General features: G+C 36.1%; 2 protein-coding genes across 3 annotated transcripts in view; one reads left to right on the top strand and one right to left on the bottom strand.

Annotated features, from left to right (window-relative positions):
• Positions 1–23,970, bottom strand: part of LOC127877524 (adhesion G protein-coupled receptor B1-like) — a 469,993-nt gene that overhangs the window by 264,468 nt on the left and 181,555 nt on the right. The gene's annotated exons all lie outside the window — the stretch shown is intronic.
• Positions 1–23,970, top strand: part of LOC127877532 (uncharacterized) — a 66,743-nt gene that overhangs the window by 6,371 nt on the left and 36,402 nt on the right. Inside the window, exons 2-3 of the mRNA XM_052423487.1 lie at positions 12,404–12,530; positions 16,437–16,633. Coding sequence (XP_052279447.1) covers positions 12,404–12,530; positions 16,437–16,633 — 324 coding nt within the window. The remainder of the gene's footprint in view (positions 1–12,403; positions 12,531–16,436; positions 16,634–23,970) is intronic.

Here is a 23,970-nt window from a genome sequence, read left to right as displayed (position 1 = left end):
CTTGTCTGCAAACTGCAAGTCTGCGCAGGCTTATCAGGGACGACACTTTCCGCTTTTATGGTATTTTTAGTTTCAAGGAAGTCCCTCCTTACCTAAAATGAAGTTAAGGCGGTAAGTGTCGTCCCTGATTAGCCTGTGCGGACTGCACGTCTAATCTGGGACGACACTTTACGCACATGCATTATGCCCAGTTTTCTCAGAACGCGACACTAATAATAATGATCGCTTAAGCGACGTTGATGTGAACCGTTTACCTACCGGTACTTTGTTGCGTGTTCCAACATAACCGCTCTGCAATAATGTAGTGAGTTGAATTCAATGGGAGTCTATTATTATGCAGTGTGCTATAAGTTATCATAAACAGCGTCTTTGTTTGGTATAAACAACTATAAAAATGCATGAAAAAACTCGTTTTAAATGGAAGAGGGAAAGCATAAGTGAGCTTTATGCACACAATTCATATTTCCAAAGGGCACCTATTATTCTAACGAGATTGGTGTGTTCAAGATACAAAGTTAGCAAAACTAACTATTAGTTAATGTTTTATATTTTGGCATATCATTTTGAGATGTAAATGAAGTATATATTAAACATTCTGATTGTGGAAATGATTTTAGTAGCGATATTCATTCACTAATACCGGTAGTTCAATTTACACTTTGATTTTGACATGTGGTGAATTAATTTGCTGAAGCGATTGTATTATTGAGCCTCCATTTGATGGTCAAACTGAGTTCTAATAGTTAAGCATCTACCGTGGTTGACAATTGCATATCAATATTTTTAATTATTAAAATAGTTTGCCAACCTTTTTAAGACACTAGCCGCAACACACAAAATATGTGGTCGTTTCCATTTACGAAACGATCCACTGAAATGTTTTGCCAGCGGTGGGAGTGAGATATCCATTGCTGTCTTTTAAGTTGTATCATTAATTTGCAATATTTCGTACAGCTTGACAATACAAATCACAGATACAGATGTTACACCATTATTTAGATAATAACAGCATCGCGTATCATGTGACAAACCTTTTTTAATCATTTGTTTCTACATGAACAAGTATGTTTAGTCTTATCAGTGCACGAACAAATATCTGGGTTTTACAGTATGTAAAGAAAACCAGAACAGAATTACAACGCACGTTTTCTCGCTTTCCTCCATGTTAGACCCGGGTCATACTGACTAAATGCAATGGCGTAACGATGGATGTATACAATTGTGTTCGCAAAACATAGACCAATAACCAATGAGAAAAGACGAAATTGTTTGAAAACTGCACCGAAAATTCTAATAAAGATTGTTTTCCGGAGCTGAAAATACGCGTTTCTAATCCTCCTCTCTCATGAGGCGTTTTTTTCTTCAACGGCCGTACCAGTCCGCTAAAAGTACTTGTTATCTTATAACGATATATTGTGTTCGTCATTTGCATTAAAACCATGGCAACGCCTGTCAGTCCAAAACTACGCAAAGTGAACTACCATTGCCAAAGAGCAGTCAATTATTGATTTTTAATATCAAGGCATTACACATTATTGGTTTAAGTCCGATGATCTTATGAAAATCGCCGACAACAATGACTCCTTGACTGAGCAGTCGCTCGGTTGATTAGCACCATTGGGTTAGAGATGAGGATGATACAAGAAGTGTAATGCGACAACTTGAATGGTCTTCTTCAAAACACGTGCTTAATCTTACGGTCTTATTTGTAACATTCAGTATTCAACTGAAATCGATATTGCTGCTTGAAAAATGTCGCATACCATGAGCAGCGTCGGCTGATTAAACATCAAAGCTCTTCCGCTTGATAACACCCATCGCGTAAGATGCAAATACAACAGGTTTAAAGGCACTGATTTGTTGTAGAAGATAGAGCCCGAGTAGCAGTTGGTTTTGCTGCTTCGAGTCGTATATTACGGATAATACGCATTGTCGCCATCGTACTATCACACTTTCATAGTGTCGCCCTATGCATTTTAAAGAGGCCTTTTCACAGTTTTTGGCATATTTTGAAGTTTGTCATTAAATGCTTTATATTGATAAATGTTAACACTGGATCTTAAAAGCTCCAGTAAAAAAAATCAAGAATAAAATTAAAACAAGGAAAAAAGTAGCCGGTACCAGGGCTCGAACCAGTGACCCCCGGAGTCCTGGAGTTAGTCGGAAGTAAAAACCAATTAGCCCTCTCGGCTATTCCACCGAGTATTCACAGAATAAGTATTTTATACCTTATATAAGCAATCTTCGTAGTTTCGTAAATTTAAACGACAACAACAGAGCTCTCCAAATTATTCAATCGTTTCGCGTTGCAACGCTTCATAATTTTTAGGTTTTCAAATCGTTAAAAGATACATATAATGGCTATATTGGACTGTGGTTAATGTTGAGTAATACTGTTTCCTCACAAATATCATAACTAACACGAAAATTTGCGAATCTGAAACAACTTTTTTCAATTTTGTCAATTTACCAAACCGTGAATAGATCCCTTTAATGTGTAACCAGGATGGCCCTAACGGTATTCCGTAGGATATGATTTAAACCACAGACAAAAAGATAATATTTTAATCCAAACATATTTGAGTATTAGTTGACTACTTTCGCAATACGTTAACAGCTCGCGGTACACGAGGAAAATATTTTTCTGGTCAACTGGTTACGTTAAATGACTGTACCCATAGTTCAGTTCGAACAGTGACGACCACGCTTGTGTATGGGATGATTTCAACTTTTTAATTATGACAGTAACATATACACAGTTCGATATAATTCAGCCTAATTGGAACTTACATTTTTCAATTTTGATGTGGTCTTGTATCGTCGCGGGAAGCCGGGGGACCCGGTGCAAACCCCACATTTCCAGTATCACGAACACCAACGAAATGCACATGCTTCCAACACCTTACTGCTGCTGTGAATATATATTGCCTTACTTTTTGGCCTTGGGGCGTAGCCCTCAAGGCCATTGTAATGATACAAATTTCTGAGCCTATCCGAATTGGCTGGCTGCCAAAAACCAAAGTCCCAAAAGTCCGATTTACCACTTAATTCATGCACAATAAATGTAGTTCTTCGAAGAGCTCAATAACCCGCCTTGTACATACAGAACATCACTATATTACATGACAGTGTCATAAAAAATGTAAAAAAAAATATATTATTGAAGCAAAATTGCTTAGCGTTCGCTACGACATAGTTTGTATTGTTTACATATTCATGCGATAATAAGCTCCTCACTTGACGGTCTAGGTCGAAACGATACGAGTGTTTACGGAGACAGTAAGAATAATTTTTTTCTGAGACATTTTTTGAAGACATTATATTTGGTATTTATAGACATACTTAAAAGTATTGGTATTTTATTTGGCGTTAACAAGGCATTACAGAAAAAAAGAAAATATAAAAAATAAATATTCACGATCTCGAAAATAGACCAAGTAACCGGATATGGTATTTCACTGCGCAGATCGAGCGCGCAAATCGAGCGCGAAAAGTTCTACGTGAGACAAAGAACACAATCTGTACACCGTTCTCTATCAGAGTAAGTGGATTTTCTTTTGTATATAAATTACAAATGAAGTATGAGTGCTTTCCTGATCTGTTAATTATGTAATAAAAATCTATTTTATGCTATTGAACGTGATTTATTTGACGCGTACAATAACAGTTTTTTGCGGCCATGTTGTTGTTGTTGTATATCTTCACCGGCTTGGTAGACGAACCTCTACCAGATCTGTAGAGTTGAACAAAAGCTTATCGTTCCCACCACCAGTATCGCGTAGTCCTCCACCGTATATGTACACTGTATTATATACACAAATATTGTCTTTTCTTACAGTCTCTGAGCTTCTGCACTCAACCGTTAGGATCAATCCGTATAAATTCGGACAAAGTGAGAAATTCGGACAATACTTCTTCCCAAGCACACTAAATCTAGCCCCTGACCTTAAGTGCCTACTGCGCTTTGATTATTCTTCTGATTGGACGGATGGCAATAGCTATGGTTTAAGTGTGAATAGAGAAGTGAATGTCACAGAGGGAAAACTACTGTCCTCAAATGCCACTTTATTCACTTCTCATATATACAAACCTCAAATAAAATACTTGTCTTACTTATCGCAAATAAAAAAACAAGACTTATTTTATTTTTAATTCATTTTCTGTATTTGGTAAAGCATATGGACAGTCTACTGAAAAAATACTGGGCAGTCTATTGTGTGCATCACACATGACACACATCAAAATGATATAATAATTAAACAAATACATATTTATTAACATTTCTGTTATTTATATGAAAAACATTCCATTCATACACATATACATATCACGCCTTTTTGTTTTTCATCCCTAATTTAACCAATGCATAAATTATCAAATAAGTGCAAAGGCAAATCAAACTGAAACTGTAACCATGTCTTTACAGTTCGACGGGACAAGCTGTATTAATGACGGAAACCCGAAAAAAAACTTGATTTCCTCGTGCACACTAATTCATACATTCAAACGATGCAAATTTTATTGTCATTCTTTACTGAATTAAAAACGATCTCAAAACAATTTATATATTTATTATCATATAACCAGACACGTACGGTAGTTCGTCTGATATACAACCGCCACATCAGGATCATACCATGTGATATGAGGCTAGCCCGTTTAATAAGATGCGCTCCGCTAAAAAGATTGAAAACTGCGTGTATTATTTTCTGCTCGATTTGGACAGAATTAATCTCATGCTACGGGGACAAGTAAACATTATCCCCGGTTATAGACATAGAAATTACCAGGTCCACAGACTTAATTATTATTTGAGGCATTTTCTGTATTAAATTTAAACAAGCTTGCCTCCATAGTGCATCACTTCACATTTGCCTCAAATGATATGCACTGTACATTTGCCTCGATGATTATTGATCTGGTGATAAAAATAATATAACCGGGTGTGGTTGGGGTTTTCTATAAAGCTATAATTTATACCACACCTTAAATGTATGTTTACCCATTGTGTCATCTTGCTAGTCAATGACAGTTAACGTTGCAAAATTCAGAGATACTTTACAAACAGAACAGTCGTAAAACACACTTCTAACTGTGTGTACGTTGTCAGTTCGAACCACAATCTATGCACTGAACAACGCCGTGCAATGGTTATTTAAACTGCGCACCATTTTAAATAATAAAATAACAAGAAACCAATTGATGCGACGTATCTAAGGTTCCTCATTAAAGGTTCATATTGCGATATAAGTAAAGACGTTTTTTGTTTCTCGTGTTAAAAGCTTTACTAAAATTAATTAAATGTGTAACAAGCTGACAGAAAAATAAATAAAATGAAAGTAGTTGAAACGTAAGTAGCAGATTCTCTTATCGACTGTTTTGGGTTAATGTATTAAAGGAATTATAATTACTGATACATATGCAACAATTGATTGTTGTTGTTTATTATCACGCCTGTTTGTTGTGCCCGCCCGTTCATTACAATTCATTAGTGGAATATAATGTTCTTCTAATTCGTAATTTCAAATGATGAAAATGATATTGTCATTCTGTACAAAATTAAAAAAATCGCAAAACAATTTTATCTTTGTTATCATATAACCAGACACGTAGTACGTCTGATACAACCGCCACATCATGATCATACCACGTGATTTGTGATATCATTTGAGGCTAGCCCGTTTAATAATGTAATAAGATGCGCTCCGCTAAAACGATTGAAAACTGCGTGTCTTATTTTCTGCTCGATTTGGGCAGAAGTAATCTCATGCTACGAGGACAAGTAAACATTATCCCCAGTTATAGAAATTACCAGTTCCACAGACTTGTCTATTATTCGAGGCATTTTTGTATTAAATTAAAACAAGCTTGCCTCCCTAGCGCATCACCTCACGTTTGCCTCAAATGATATGCACTTAAAATATTCCTCGAATGATTATTGATCTGATGATAAAAATATGTATCATCGGGTGTGGTTGGGGTTTTGTATAAAACTACAATTTATACCACACCTTAAATGAATGTTTACCTATTGGGTCATCTTGCTAGTCAATTACAGTTAACGTTGCAAATTCCAAAGATTGAAAATCGAAAACGACCATAAAACTTCGTGATTTATTCCTTAACCCATTTACGCTAGCGTCTGGAAAAAGGCCTTGGCAAACAGCGAAGACCCACATGAGACGCCGCATCATCATGGTCTGCGCTGTTTGCTTAGAGGAATTTCTGTAAGACATATTCTAAATATAGAAATACGTGTACTAGACATCCCTAATTTTGGAAATAAATTGATCCAATTTAGAAGGATGGGAGAGTCCACTAGGCATACATGGGTTAAACGACTGATTTCGTCTCAAGTTACCGTTAACTTTGTGTTTTTGCGGTCTGCGTTCAATCATCGGTGTCATTTTGGACTGCGTGTATCAACAGGGATAAAGCAGAACGCCCGTAAAACACACTTCTATTTGTGTATTTACCGCACTGCGATGTGTAGTGGTTATTTAAAGGGGGCATTTTTACAGATATTCGCATGTATTGACGTTTGTCATTCAATGCTTTATATTGATACATGTAAAAATTGGATCTAAAAAGCTCCAGTAAAAAATCAAAAATGAAATTTAAAAAAGTAACCCTCGACAGGGTTTGAACCACTGACCCCTAGAGTAAATGTCTACCACTAAGACCACTCGGCTATCAGTGCTCATACAAAGGAGAATGTATTTTATACTTTATATAAACAATCCTCGGGGTTTAACAAAATATAACAACAACAACATAACCCTCCAAATTATTTAATCGTTTCGCTTTGCAACGCTTTATAATTTTCAGGTTTTTTTAAATCGTCAAAATATGCATATAATGACTATTTTAGAACATTGTAAATGTTCAATATTACTGTTTCCTCACAAATATCAAACCTTAAACGAAAATTTTCGATTTTGAAACAACTTTGTTTTTAATTTTGTCAATTTACCAAAACGTGAAATGGCCCCTTTAAACTTCACACCATTTTCATTAATAAAATACAAAAAAAAACAACATAGATGCGACGTATATAAGGTTTCACACAAACAGTTAATATTGCAGCATGCGTTTTGTGTTTCTCACGTTACTCAAATTAATGACATGTGTAACAAGCTGACAGAAAACTAAAATGAAAGTAGTCGATGTATAAGTAACCGATCCTCTTATCGACTGCTTAGGGATGTGTGATGTAATATTTTTAAGTGTGTGGGGGGGGGGGGGGTGGGGAGGAAAACTCAGTTATTTGCGCGAATGCACAGTCTGGTAAGGAGTGACGCTGGCCGCATATAAGAAAAAGCATACAGACAAGCGCCCACTTTATGCTGAAGAATTGTAGTAATTTACATCAAGTTTTAACCCAGTTAAGCCTGGTGGTCTCTTCCCATCCTTCTAAATTGGACCAATTTATTTCCAAAATTAGGGATGTCTAGTATATTTATTTCTATATTAAGAATATTTCTTAAAGAAATTCCTTTAAGCAGATAGCGCAGACCCTGATGATACGCCGCATCATGCGGCGTCTCATCTGGGTCTACGCTGTTGTCAATGCCTTCTTTCTATACGCTAGGCATACATGGGTTAACACATGAAAATTATTCACAGTAATCAATTTGAACTTGATGTATAATTTCCGAGTCAAGATGTGTTGTTCCCTATTTCTTGCATCCATATACAATGCCTTCTTTCTATACGCTAGGCATAAATGGGTTAACACATGAAAATTATTCACAGTAATCAATTTGAACTTGATGTATAATTTCCGAGTAAAGTTGTGTTGTTCCCTATTTCTTGCATCCATATACAAGTATCGGTTAACCGTTTTGATACTGTAAACTGATATATTCAGAATGAAACAAATAACCATAGGCTCTTTTGTAAGAATTTATAGAAGGCAATAAACTTCCTTAATTGTGCCGCTTATTTGACTTTTGCTCTTGACCATGATAGTTTGATGTAAAAAAGGAGACCCAAATATGTGTATCTGTAAGTATTGTTAACCGACCGGATGAACATTAAAGGTTATTTTTTAATACGTGCGTGATTGGCAAGCAGTTCGAAATACATACCTTTCATTTTTCGTCCGATTTATTTGAATCACAGTATGTTAAGCACATTTTTTATCAAGAGTGAAGATTTATTGCAATTCAATGACAGTTGCACCAAAGCTGGCTACATCGTCTGCGAAAAGAATACATAAGAAACTTCTTATTTTTGTCGGTTACATATCATCTGAAATGTTTAATGTAAAAAAAGGGAAGTAACCGTATATATACACATTAAATCATCGCACTTCTTATGTCTCTCTGCCTAGTACAGTTGTTGCAATGTATAGCTTGTTAGATTTAATTTCTCGAAATGTTACCAAAGTATTGTAAATTATTGAGAACATGGAACGTAAAAATGACTTTCCTTTAACTCCTTTATTATGCCCCCCTTCGAAGAAGAGGGGGTATATTGTTTTGCACATGTCGGTCGGTCGGTCGGTCCGTCCGTCGGTCCGTCCACCAGATGGTTTCCGGATGATAACTCAAGAACGCTTACGCCTAGGATCATGAAACTTCATAGGTACATTGATCATGACTGGCAGATGACCCCTAATGATTTTCAGTTCACTAGGTCAAAGGTCAAGGTAAAACTGACTCGAAACAGTAAAACGGTTTCCGGATGATAACTTAAGAATGCTTACGCCTAGGATCATGAAACTTCATAGGTACATTGATCATGACTGGCATATGACCCCTATGGATTTTCAAGTCACTGGGTCAAAGGTCAATGTCACAGTGACTCGAAATAGTAAAATGGTTTCCGGATTATTACTCAAGAATGCTTACGCCTAGGATCATGAAACTTCATAGGTACATTGATCATGACTGGCAGATGACCCCTATTAATTTTCAGGTCACTAGGTCAAAGGTCAAGGTCACAGTGAATCGAAACAGCAAAATGGTTTCCTGATGATAACCCAAGAGTTATTAGGCCTAGGATCATAAAACTTTATATGTACATTGATCATGACTGGCAGATGATCCCTATTGATTTTCAGGTCGCTAGGTCAAAGGTCAAGGTCACAGTGACAAAAAACGTATTCACACAATAGCTGCCACTATAACTGACAGCCCATATGGGGGACATGCCTGTTTTTCAAACAGCCCTTGTTTATTTATATTTCGGTGTATAAGCCCGTCGAATGCTTTTTAGCTCCACTGGCCAGAGGCCAGCAGGGCTTTTGTCATGGTCCTGTGTCCGTCGTGCGTGCGTCCGTGCGTTAACTTTTTCTTTCAACATCTTCTTCTCCAAAACTACTGGTCCAATTCTGATGAAATTTCTCAGGAATGTTCCTGGGGTGAACCTCTTTCAAATTTGTTCAAATTATGCCCATGGGGTCAAATTTGACCCTGCCCCGGGGGGTCAAAAAAATAGAAAATTTGCTTATATAAGGCCTATTTTGTGAGAACTTTAAAAAAATTCTCGTCCATAACCATTGGGCCTAGGGCTACCAAATTTGGTATGTAGTGACATCTTATAGTCCTCTACCAAGTTTCTTTAAATGTTTCCCCGTGGGTCAAATTTGACCCTGCCCTGGGGGTCAAGAAATTGATAATTTGCTTAAATAAGGCCGTTTTTGTGAAAACTTTAAAAATCTGCTCATCCATAAACATTGGGCCTAGGGCTACCAAATGTGGTATGTAGTGACATCTAATAGTCCTCTACCAAGTTTCTTCAAATTATGCCCCTGGGGTCAAATTTGACCCTGCCCGGGGGGTCAAAAAATTGAAAATTTGCTTATATAATGTCTATTTTGTGCAAACTTTAAAAATCTTCTTGTCCATAACCGTATGACATAGGGCTTGCAAATTTGGTATGTAATGACTTCTAATAGTCCTCTACCAAGTGTGTTCAAATAAAGCCCCTCAGATCTTATTTCACCGTTCCCCATGGGTCGCAAAATTGAACATATGCTTATATTGGGCCCATTTTGTGCAAACTTTAAAAATCTTCCTGTCCATAATCATTGGGTCTATTTCTACCAAATTCGGTATTTAGTGACATCTAATAGTTCTCTATTAAGTGTGTTCAAATTATGCCCCTGGGGACAAATTTGACCCTGCCCTGGGTGTCACAAAAATGAACATATGCTTAAATTCGGCCTTTTTTGTGCAAACTTTCAAAATCTGTTTGTTCATAATTATAGAGCCTAGGGCTACTAAATTTGGTGTGTACTGATATCTTATTGGCCTCTACCAAGTTTGTTAAAATTATTCCCCTGGGCTCTTATTTGACCCTGCCCTGAGGGTCACAAAACTGAACATATGACGTTTACCAGGGGAGATTACTGCGGCCGTGTGGCTGTGACCAACAACAACAACAACATCTTGTAAACATGAGATAAACTCATTTAGTGCCATTTTAGATCAGATGGTGACTGCTTTCAAAGGAATTGAAGTAAAAAAAAAGTGTTATGATTGTTTTTCTTATAAACTGATATAAAAAAAAGGTTTTAATTTAAATATGTCGAAAGTAAACATATATCCGGATATAAAAATTTCGGACGACATGTTAATTTCATGTCTTTTTTGTAGTGTTTAAACCAGTTTAATAATATCTTATTGATTTTAAAAACACAACTTCCATGAACATAATTATTTCTAGAAAAGTCAGTATATAATACTGCATGGTAAACTCGAACTTTGTCATTGTTTGTTCAGTTTCCTCCCCTTTTCCACCCAGACGATCCAAAAACCTAGTCACTGTTTGTTTAAGTTCCTCCCCTTTTCCAACCCGGACGATCTAAAAAAAAACGTTATCACTATTTCATTATTACTGTTTGTTCAGTTTCCTCCCCTTTTCCATCCAGACGATCCAAAAACCTAGTCACTGTTTGTTCAGTTTCCTCCCCTTTTCCACCCAGACGATCAAAAAACCTACGGTATTTTGTACGCGAAGGTCTTTTAATACTATCGAGTATGTTACGTTAAACTTCTCAATTTTTTTTTCCCATTTGTTTAGACTTGCATTTTCTTGTTTTAAAGTATTTATAATAGTTGCCATATCCGTTCGCTATTAAAGTGTCTGATTTCTTAGAGATATTATTGTTTGCTTTATGCATGCTCGCGTCTGCATGGACACTTTAGCAAGATGAAGTTGTGATTTCGGAGATGCGGAAGTGATTGAGTATATCATCATCATCATCATCTACATCATCATCATCATCATCATCATCATCATCATCATCATTATCATCATCGTCATCATTATCATCGTCGTCGTTGTCGTCGTCGTCAACATCATCATCATCATCAGCAGCAGCAGCAGTAACAGTAACAGTAACAATAGCGTCATCATCAGCAGCAGTGTCATTATTGGAGACTTTTATTCCAGCTACACCATCATCAACATAGTCTTATCCGATCGTCATCATAGTTTCCCTTATAATTCAAATCAGAATAATACACCAGATAACCAATATTACATCTGTCAATAGCCTTTCGCTCAAATACTCGTGATGTGGAGGGCAGCAGTGTCAGTGACACATTTCTAGTTTATTTCTTGAATATTTAAGGCTGTAATGTTGTCTAAGAAAATGTTTTGTTGATACGGGGCCCTGCGAGGATAATATTCACTTCAACCGGTCTTAAGTTAACGGTTTTATATGAAATTAAATTTGACTTGGTATAGTTTGAACATTTACGCAAATATAACGGCTGGGTGAGGTAATAGCTACGAGTAGTTTTATTTGACCATTCCTATTTATAGTCTCTTAACTATAATGTACAAATTGCGCATTTGTTGCGTTCATTATCATACAAGATCACATGAATAATTTTACAATTATAATTTTATTAATAATCACCCCAAAAGTAATGCATAAACATCTCAACTTGTATCAAAATAAGGGAGATCATATTATTATATTAATATACAAGCGCAATTGTTACCCCACGCGTGGTTTTGCATGCAAAGCAATTTAATTACCTCTCTTATTTGAAGTAGTTTTGGAAATAATATGTTCAAGTTATGAAACGAAACAAATCTCTTAACGCGATTTCAGGTTGAGCGTGTTTAGATTTCTTCAAATAATGTGAAACAGATCTTACGAGTTCAATCTTAGTCACAGCCAAATGTTTTAATAACATTAGTTGCCAAAACATGATAAGCTAAACAGTAATGTCCAGTAACGTACCGCTAATTACACACATGTATATAGAATCAATTCTTTTAGCTCAAGCATACTTTTGCGCTTGCACCAATACGTTAATGATGTATACTATATGCGCTTATGATTTATTCATTAGTAATATTACACGCGTTTCAATGAAAGTGCGTGCACCGCATTGTGCTGTAAAATTATTATAATTTTGTTGAATTTGGCGTCTTTCAGAAGAAAGCCGGCAAGGGCGAGGCCACGAGCGAGACGGGCGGCTGGTGTCAGCAGTCAAGCAAGGAGGACAGTGGCAACCACATGACCGACCGACAACTCGTGCCGGCACTGATAGAATTGTTTCAAGGTATATACATGCTGCCAATGTATGTTCTGTGGTGGGAAACTTTTTCCTGTTGTTGTGTTTGAAATTGTTGGCGTTTATCCGACGAAAGAAACAAAGTCGATTTCCCGACATGGATGATGTCGTTTTCCGAGTAGCGTGAAATCCTTTGTCCTTGAAACTTGCTAAAAAAAATTTCTAATTTTCTCTTTGTCCCCTGCGCTTTGGAGTATGCGCAGTTTAAGTCGTGTGTTATGGCGAGAAATGTAGACGTCTGTCTCATGATGGAAATGTAAACTGGATTTTCGCTAAGAAGAGACTTTCTTTAAACAGAAATTACATTAAAAGCTGATTGTGTCGTCCCTGATAAACATGTGCTGACTGCACAGGCTAATATAGGACGACACTTTACGCACATGCATTAAACTCCATTTTCTCAAAGCATAGCTCAATTGGAACTTAGAAGTGTTTTAAATGATGCGACTTTAGACCGTGTCCTATGAGGGAACTCAGATGGTTGTCCTGTAATGTGGCATAAAAACGTTTGTTCTAGAATGGTTAACGTTTTCCTACGTTGCGGAATGTACACGTTTGTAGACCAGTGGAGCTGTAGACGCATGTCCTTTGAATACACATGAAGAAACTGGTTCTCTGTTTGAAAACATAAAGGGCCCTTTTAACAGACTTGCATATTTTGAATTTTGTCATTTAATGCGTATCATTGAAAAATATAAACATCGGAACCAAAGAGTTCCAGTATAAAACCAAAGCAAAATTAAAGAAAGAAAAAAGTTATCCCCCCTAGGCTCGAACCACTGACCCTTGGAGTAAAAATCTACCGCTTAAACCACTCGGCCATGCGTTCTGACACCTTACATAATGTATTGTATACCTTATGTAATCAATCCTCGTAATGTTCCAAAATATAACGAGAACAACAGAACTTTTAAAAGTATACAATCGTTTTGTCTTTGTAGCGCTTTATAATTTTTAAGGTTTTTAAATAGTCAAAAGATGCATATACTGCATATTTAAGAGCATAGTAAATGGTCAATATTTCAGTTTCCTTGCAAAAAATAATAACTACAACGAACATTTTTAACTCTGAAACATTTTTTCCAATCATGTCAAATTATCAAAACGTGAAAAGGTCCCTTTCAACGTTTGTTATCTGGAATGAATTCAATCAGTCGATTTAATTTATCTTATATTTAACATCCATAACAGCGATGTATAAATGTAAAAATAGGGTTTTGCTTAAATTCCAGCCGCGAAATGAATGCGGGTTTTTGTCCGTCGGTCCGTCAATCCGTCTGTCAACAAAATAGCTTGCCTGCTCCATATTATCTATACCATTTAAAGAATTCAGTGAAATTGACCCAAATGTTAAGGTCATCAATGCGATAAAAACACAAAATAAGTCAGACAAGCCGACTCAAGATCAAGGTCTCACTTTAAGTGAAATGTTTGTGTTTCCATGCTCGTATCCGCTCCATATCTCACATTCCCTTTGAAGAAGTGTAATAAAATCTGAATCAAATACAAAGGTCATTGAGCCGATGTGCTTTAGTAAAGTTTTATTCACGACGGTTAAAAGTCGAATCCACGCTCAAAAATTAATTATGCCCCCTTTCGAAGAAGAGGGGGTATATTGTTTTGCACATGTCGGTCGTTCCGTCGATCGGTCGGTCCGTCGGTCCGTCCACCAGATGGTTTCCGGATGATAACTCAAGAACGCTTACGCCTAGGATCATGACATTTCATAAGTACATTGATCATGATTGGCAGATGACCCCTATCGATTTTCAGTTTACTAGGTCAAAGGTCAAGGTCACAATGACTCGAAACAGTAAAACGGTTTCCGGATGATAACTCAAGAATGCTTATGCCTAGGATCATGAAACTTCATAGGAATATTGATCATGACTGGCAGATGACCCCTATTGATTTTGAGGTCTCTAGGTCAAAGGTCAAGGTCACAGTAACTCGAAACAGTAAAATGGTTTCCGGATGATAACTCAAGAATGCTTACACCTAGGATCATGAAACTTCATAGGTACATTGATCATGACTGGCAGATGACCCCTATTGATTTCAGGTCACTAAGTCAAAGGTCAAGGTCACAGTGACTCGAAACAGTAAAATGGTTTCAGAATGATTACTCAAGAATGCTTACGCCTAGGATCATGAAACTTCAGAGGAACATTGATCATGACTGGCAGATGACCCCTATTGATTTTCAGGTCACTAGGTCAAAGGTCAAGGTCACAGTGATTCGAAATAGTAAAATGGTTTCCGGAGAATAACTCAAGAATGCTTATGCCTAGGATCATGAAACTTCATAGGTACATTGATCATGACTGGCAGATGATCCCTATTAATTTTCAGTAGGTCAAAGGTCTAGGTCACAGTGTTTCAAAACAGTTAAATGGTTTCCTGATGATAACTCAAGAATTATTAGGCCTAGGATCATGAAGCTTCATAGGCACAATGATCATGACTGGCAAATGATCCCTATTGATTTTCAGGTCACTAGGTCAAAGGTCAAAGTCACAGTGACAAAAAACGTATTCACACAATGGCTGCCACTACAACTGACAGCCCATATGGGGGGCATGCATGTTTTACAAACAGCCCTTGTTTATTTAGCTTCAATTATCATGTTGTTGTTTTTTGTTTCGTCATTGCTCTCTATCGCCATAACTTATTGAAGAATTTTCAGAAAACGTAACATTAAGGTTTCTACTCGTTGAGATGTCGTGCAGATGATATGTGTCAGCCACACAAACTAAAAGGCCAATGCCTCATTTGATGGTTGAACGTATGGATCTGTACTGTCATGTCCTCGCGGTATTTTATATGCTCTTTAAAACTCACACAATAATTTAAATCGGTGTCTTGTGGCTGATGAAACGACGATAAAAAGAGCCCCGTGAAACAATCGGCTTTATGGCTAGAGAAGTTAATTGATGCCGGAATTCATATCTGGATATCCATATGTGACATCCGGATAATATCCGGATAGCCTTATAGATCGGTAATATCGGACTAAATGCGAGGTGTTATTCGTGTATTATATTAGACAAGATCGTGAGAAAATAGTAAGTGATGTGGTTTGACACAAGGGGACATCACCATATGTATATATGTAACACAGCCTGCATTGCGTTTGTAACCAGCGTTCTCAAACTTTGGTAAAATCTTTTTTGGAGGATAAAATAATGTGATCAGATATTGTAATTATCAAAGCAATCATTTCCGCACAGTGCAGCTCAAAATATGCCATATAAATTTTCGCGAGTACATACATAGGTGTTTTCACCACACATAACCGATTCACGAGTATTTCTTGTTGCACCAGATAATGGTCAAATTCTACAATTAAGGTCGACTTGCTAAGCAAACACTTGCTGATAACATCATCCGCACTGTTGACATTGTTGGCCACTGTTTGCTTAGCTTATCGGTGTACACTTAAACTGTGAATATATTTAAATAATGATAACACTTAATATGACTGAAGCAAACTCTTTGTAAAACCAGATACAAATGTCGGATCCTTATTTAGAGCGCTACACACCTGAGTTATTCGTATGCAAGTCGTTTCAGTCAGGTCGATAGAATCACAATCGTGTTTACAAAATTGTATCCTCATGTATAATCAACTGTAAAAACATACTTTTTTACAATATGTTCTTCGTTTTGTCATGTTTATGGTAAAGTTTGAATTTAAGAATGTTAAATAATGTACCTATAGTAATTTTATCGTTTTTGCATGATGAATGAACTAAATGTTGGCTGGGCAGCATGTAGATAAGGGCAAAAAAATCACTTAATATCAGAGAATACTGAAATACAGAAAGAAAGGACATGTTGATCCTTTTCGGCTACATTAAGTGATGCCTTTCAGCTATTCTTGTTTTCTTTAAGGTAAATATGTCGGCAGCTTTGGAGACGGTCCGGGCCGGTACAAGCAACTCCTCAGTGACGCTGGAAAGCTCAAAGGATACGACGCCTACGACGGAGCTCCCTATTGTGACGTCACGAGCGAAGGTCGCGTGAAATTCCTCGATCTTACGCTTCCGCAATTCGGGCTTCCTTTGTACGACTGGATCATCAGCCTCGAGGTTGCCGAGCACATCCCCGCCCAGTATGAATCCATTTACATTGATAACATAGTGCGGCACGCCAAAGAAGGGATTGTATTGAGCTGGGCGAGACCCGGCCAAGGCGGGTATTCGCACGTGAATAATCGAGCATTCGAATATGTCGTTAAATTGATGGATGGACTTGGTTTCTCGCATGATGCGGAAAGATCCGAAAAGTTAAGAAATGCAGCGTCACTAGACTGGTTAAAAAATAACATTCACGTGTACCGTCGGAAAAAAACATTATCGGAAAGCTTAGCGGCAATTAATGTTTGAAAAACGATAGACTTACATTCCATCAAACATATTTTTAAATGCTTTGCTACCATTCCGGCATCGTGAACAATGTTCGAGGGGCGGTGCTTGTCTTCTGTTGCAACTTCATGATTTGACTTTACAAGCTTTAACATGAATCCGTTCTTCCCTAGTTAAATATGTACTACGGTTGTGTAGTGTAGTGTAGTGTACTTTTGAATTGCGAACGATTTCGAATGAAATGTATTAACATAGATGTGTTATCTCAAAAGTCGTTTGGATCGGAACCGTGCCGATGATTAATTCTCATTCATTTTAGTCGACATTTGTTACTATCGAACAATTGAATACTGTACATTAACAATAAGCAAAGTAATTTTAACCATAAGCAAGACCATTAAATACATTTAATTATCCGGACTCTATTTTAGTATAAGCGCCCAGTAAAAAGTGTGGTATCCTTAGCAAATTTTTTATTTGTATAGTTTAATATTTCAAACATAAACGATAAATATGGATATAAAAAACCCTCCGTTCCCACATGTTGTATAATATTTGCAACACCATCAACAGGACGTAAATAAGCTATTAGTCCGTTTGTATATGCATATGTATAGCGTAATATCAAGTAATTGTATATGTATTTTCCTAGTTCACTGTTGTTGTTGTTTGTTGGAAGTGCATCTTTCACGGAATATATATATATATATATATATATATATATATATATATATATATATATATATATATATATATATATATATATATATATATATATATTACCTGTGAAAATGATGTAGCACCATTGGTGTTACGTTAACAAGCATGGTGAATGTATAGGGAATGAGTTTTGTCATGTGTATATGTATTTGTTTACATACCATGTGTGTTTTATCTCAAACCTGAGCATAACGTGCTCATGGTGAGTTATTGGGGACCATGATGCCCTTTTTGTTCTTTCTTTCTTGCGCTTGTGCGTCCGTAAACCTTTTCTTCAAATGACATCTCCTCATGAAAAGCTGGATAGAATTTAAAGCGAGAATGCACGATTTTGTCAAATATAAATGATTTTATATAAAATGAGTAAAACATGTATTATACATATATTTCAATATAAATTAAAATAACAGTTAAATAGAAAAATGAAAATTAAGCCAGATATTTAATTTTGAAATCGAAAATGTCTGTACAGTCGAATTCGCCAGCGTGTATATTATGCATGTACGATGTGAATGTAAATTTAGTTTTACAAATCATTTTGATTTCCTGCAACCGTATCTACTCATACGACACACGAACACTGACTCCGATCCTAATAAAAAAACGAATGTTTCGGTTATTGTAGGAAAATATGTACACAATATCTTCGTCACAATCGGCTCAGGGCGCTAATTTGTCTTTGCTGCATTTTATGAAATTCGTCTTCAATGCATATTTTTTCTTTCCTATTTTGTGTTATTGTAACATATTTTTTATCATTATTTAACAATTTAACACATATAACAATCGTGCATACTCGCTTTAACAAAATTTAACAGTGATGTTCCTTGGCTGTCCTCTATAAACAATTTTCAAATCGTCGTGGTCCGTTGATGCATTTGTTCTTGCGTGCCCAAAAGAGGATTTGCAAACGAAAACATCAAACATTACCTCTGAAAAAACATGACCAAAAGCTTTTATGTTCAATATGTAATATTGTGTTGTGGTCATCAACATTTTTTCTCGTTTATATATTCCCCATGAGTTCAACGGTGACCTCGCCCATGTGGTGACCAGTTTTATTTATAGAATAAAACTGTTGATATATGAAAACTCTAAGCCCAATACAGTCATATTGGAGCTTTAGCCTTTAATATAAAGTATGCAATATCAGATAGTTTTCTTTTAGAACGTTTGATCAAAATATGTGGTAGAAACTTGCAATGACCCAAGTGCCACATTTATTTAGCATCTTGGCTTAAATATTTTCTTCTCTAAAAGAACAAGGTCCACATGTGGAAGGTTTGTTACATCAGCTATTTGTCCTCAACTAAGTTTGTTTATTATTTTGATTATTATTATTATTATTATTAGTATTATTAGTATTATTATTATCATCGTCATTATTATCATCATTATTATTATTATTATCCAAATTATTAGTATAATAACTACTAGTTATGCTCTGGTTTCAAACTTGGCAACAACCGTGTGGTGGAATGAAATGTTTAAGATAGAGTTGCATAGAAGGATATGTTCAAATACTGCCCTGTCGTTAACAGCAGCCCTACACTACGGGTATCGAGTATTGTTTCAATGAGCTTCAGTTTATCCGATTAGAGTTCAATATTGATCATTTGTGTTTAATAAAAGTTTTTTGCAAATAAAACAAATAATGTATGTACAATTAATACTTATGAACCTTTTGTGGTAATTGTGTGTTGTTCATTGTTGTCAAATTGGTGTTGCACGGCGTAACATGGTTCGCAATCGTTAGGAATGGTTTGACGCAGTTCGTCGCTTATTCCGATACAGACAGTGTTAATTTCGATATACTATGATAAAGACGAACAACGGTTGGTATTATATTTTATAAAAAACAACAACATAACTTTCACTTCCTCTACTTATTATTGAGTTTTCATGTTTGGTATGCGATACAATTGTTTCCTATAAGACATTGGGTTTTACCAATGCAGGATCGATACGAGCGTACGTCGTCGACCGCTGGAGAAACGCTTACGAAAGATGCATATAGATGAAAATCCCTCACACATAAATGCGAACGAAGAATAGGTAATTACCAACAAACAAGTATTGTGCCACAATACACCTAAAAAGCTTAGCGCAAACCAGCCATATCTGACTTTTTAATGCTTTCATTATGGTGTACATTATTTATTAACTATAATCACAACATACCAATACAATTTCATGAATTTGGGTGTTGTTCATTTTATTATATTGTCATTGACGGTAGAGATATTGATAAAATATCAAGATACGACCGTTTTGCGCTTAAAATGTTTTATTCTATTGTGCAAATAGGTCGTATCTTAAAATCCGATTAAGAATTGCCTGTTCACAATGTATTTATATTAACGCGATTTTGGAGACTTTAAACATGAAACGAAAAATTTCAATGGAAGCGCAAGACATAATTGTATATGAATCGTGCCACGAGAAAACCAGCCTTATTGACAAATTTTTCGATTTTTATTTATTTTTTTTTTGCATTTTCGGTATGTACGTTCTTTTTCGGTTCGAAATATGTATTCAACGTCATACTTTTCTTCCTATAGCCTCTATTTATTTCCATTTTCGTGAACCTATGTAACGCTGAGACGAGCGTCATTACGACGTAATATTGACGTCATGTCTTGTGAAGTTTTTTTTCTAATTCACTACGGATATTTAATAATTATATTTTTCTTAAACAGGGTTAGAAAGAGAAAATAAATTATAAAATAGCACGGACAATAGATAGTAAATACCATTTTAGATGGAACACTAATGAAGCAGATAGAGAAAACCTCTTAAAACATTCCACTAACATTAACCCATTTATGCCTAGTGGACTCTCCCTTCCTTCTAAATTGGATCAATTTACTTCCAAAATTAGGAATGTCTAATATATTTATTTCTATATTTAGAATATTTCTTACAGAAATTCCTTTAAGCAAACAGCGCTGACCCTGATGAGACCCGCATCATGCGGCGTCTCATCTGGGTCTACGCTGTTTGCGAATGCCTTTTTCTAGACGCTAGGCATAAATAAGTTAAATGTCCATTTTAGACGGAACACGAATGAAGCGTTAGAACGACATGTGTTCTGAAAAAATGAGTCAGTTGAGGCAACTTAAGTACAATTTTTAAGAAAGTGAAAGCATCAAAAGTGTTTTTAGCAATTTTGAAAGAAACGGAGACGAGCAAATACGCGAGAAAGTGATTGTGCTGATCACACAAACTTAAGATTAGATAATTGAAATAGAACGATGTGACTCTAAGAAGGGATTGATATTTAAACCCTAGAGATGTGTGAGTTGTTGTACTTCTCTCAGAACTCGGTATTCATAATATTTCAGATAATTATTTGATTGAAAAACAAAAAAAACTGTAATAGCTATCAGAATGTTCGATTGAAAATTGATATTAAAAGACTCTCGAATGAAATAACACGAAAGTGAAAATGTTCAACCTGTGATCCAATATATTTACCATATATTAGCATCCATGTACGGTGGCATAGAGGTAACATTCACTCATAATTGCACTACTCTTTTTTCTATCTCGTTCCCACAATACGCTATGTCGTGGGAACTACTTACTATGAACGGAGTGTACATTAGCTTGTATAACAAGACCGAACTAATCAGGCAAATGTGTTTGGTGGCAATCAAAGTTTCTTTACGGTGTATATGTAACGAACCGAATGTGTTAATGGTTTGTTCTCACAATTTAGTAAATTATTAATCAATACGATCCAGACGACAGCAATCTACGTGTATGATGGACAAGCTGAATATTGCTTTGAGATGAATGGGGATTTTTGAGTAAACAATGGTACAATGTATACTTTTTTAATGTGTGTTTTTTAAATTGACATTTTTACGTATTTGTGAATATCATTAAGTTATTAATATCGTTTCCTTACATATTTTAAAGATCAACAGCAACATTAAAACAGCACGACTATAGTTTTACAGTTTTATATACGTTGCCCTCATAGGGATATTAAGCGGGGTCATATGAAAGGCTATTGCTCTTATCCCACGCAACAGGTTAATATTGAGTTATGTCCATTTAAATTTTGTATATGATCCACGTGATAACACGTATTTCCAGGGAAAAAACAACACTGCAACATGGTAAATCCTTCGAGTTTATCATGCTCGATTAATTTATGAATTTCAGTAGAGCTTTCTTATATACGAACCTTAATTTTAAGTATATCAGGGCTGGTCGGAGAGTTTGTGCACTGTGTGTCCATTATTGGTGCCTTAAATGATAAGGTCATACAATAAATTGTACATCAACAGATATGTTAATCGGAAGCAGAGCAGGAAAACGTGTGCATACAAATTACATCTATGTAAAATAAGTCATAAAATGCTAATCGGCGCCCACGTCTCCCACTACTAATTAGAGACGTGTGCGCCTTCTAGTATAATGAGACTTCATGCATTTTTCAGTGGTAGGGAAATTATAAGCAATTTTAAATCAGGATACACTATATGTTTATTTATTTTGTTATATGAAATAAGCGTAAAAATTGATATTATCGTAAAACTGCATTTGACTCGATTCGAAAAAATAATTAAATGACGATCAATGAAAAAGAACATCTCTTTGCCAAAGCGCCAATGACCGAGGGATATTTTGGATGGATGGTTGATGGACTTTCAAATAGCTGACTGCATTTGTTTTAAAATCGAATTGGTGCAGCCATATCTCTATTCTGTTCCGTAACGAGTATCCTTTATTCGTATATAGATGCAAAAATGAGGATGAACACAGTTCGCGCGTTTCTTCCTTTTTTATTTTTTCTTTCACAGATTCTTTCTTATTGTACACTTATTATTCAAGGGTCGGGCAAGTGCTATCCCTTCGACTTAAACCACCACAATTAGATCCTATCGTCAGAGAATGATTGACTATACAAAAGGTTTCAGAAAAGCGGACACAACGCTGACGTGTAATATCAGCCTGTACACACCCCGTTACATGTACGCCACCCAAAAATATCCGTATTTATGGTAATAAGCAAATATCCTTATTTGAAAAGGATTCGGCACAGTATCGCGCCGCTTCTTGAGTACAAGCGAATGACATTCGACTGTATGTATACACATGCCTGGATTCAGGCAATTTAGTTTGACTTTGGCGTGCAACGTAGGTATGAAAATTGACCTCCGACACTCTATGATGTACAGACACATTAGTTGTATGACAACAAAAAAGAATTAAATATGCTTATTTCGCCATAACCACGTTTTTATTTAGACAGATGATTAAAGGAATCTACCGGATTTACTCATTATTAAAATACTGAAAACTGATATTATTTTTATTTTAAATACCGGAATACGATTTTATTCAAAACATGTAGTGCGTGTTTATTTTGACACGTTAACGTTACTAAATTTTTCGTTTATTTTTTTTTTATAGTTTTAGATGTTTCCACAATGTAACTTCGAGCAAAATTACGTGGTTAGCGCCACAGAAAAAAATATTATTAGCTAGCCAACCACGGGTTGTTTAAATAGCAAGTATACTTTATATCACGTGTTTACATAATTAAAATCTGTGTTAAGGAAAAAAACTCTTCGCCCTTTGAACACGACCGTCGCCCTTTATGAACGCGACCGTCGCCATTTTATATGCGATATCTCGCCCTTTGAACACGACCGTCGCCCTTTGAACACGACCGTCGCCATTTTAGAACGCGTATATCGCATATTAAAGAGCGACGTTCGCGTTCATAAAGGGCGACAGTCGTGTTCAAAGGGCGACGGTCGCGTTTAAAGGGCGATATATCGCATATAAAAGGGCGACTGTCGCACAAGGGCGATATTTCGTGTTAAATATTTCGTGCTTTGCCACGACCGTCGCGCAAAATATCGTGCGTCGCCGCGACTGTCGCGCAAAATATCGTGCGTCGCCGCGACTGTCTCGCAAAATATCGTGTATCGTGTGTCGCCCTTGATGAAAGAAGGGCGAGATTATAGATGGCACTATCCGGATTCCGTAGATTTATCTTATTTTATTTGCAAAAAAGTGAGTTATGAAATTGAACATTTGGGTTTAATATGCGTAGGAATACTATTATGGTCCGTATAAAATATCGCAGTACAGAAAAACCTCAGTCCAAAAATTGTTTCACGCTCTGTATTGTCTGACTTTTGTACATGGTTACCATGGATAACACAAGTAAAGGGGACACGCGTTTTTACAGTACAGCACATGCCATTATTGAATTTTGATAACAATACTATAAAACGTATCGCTTCGAGTCGTTGATATTCGTAAAATCGCCGAAAATTTTAATCGATACTGACTCGCTGAGCAGACGCTTGACTCAT

The sequence above is a fragment of the Dreissena polymorpha genome, chromosome 4 (assembly GCF_020536995.1).
Source record: "Dreissena polymorpha isolate Duluth1 chromosome 4, UMN_Dpol_1.0, whole genome shotgun sequence".
Taxonomy (NCBI): Eukaryota; Metazoa; Mollusca; class Bivalvia; order Myida; family Dreissenidae; genus Dreissena; species Dreissena polymorpha.
The sequence above is the reverse complement of the archived record's forward strand: the minus strand, read 5'-3'. Positions and strand labels throughout refer to the sequence as shown.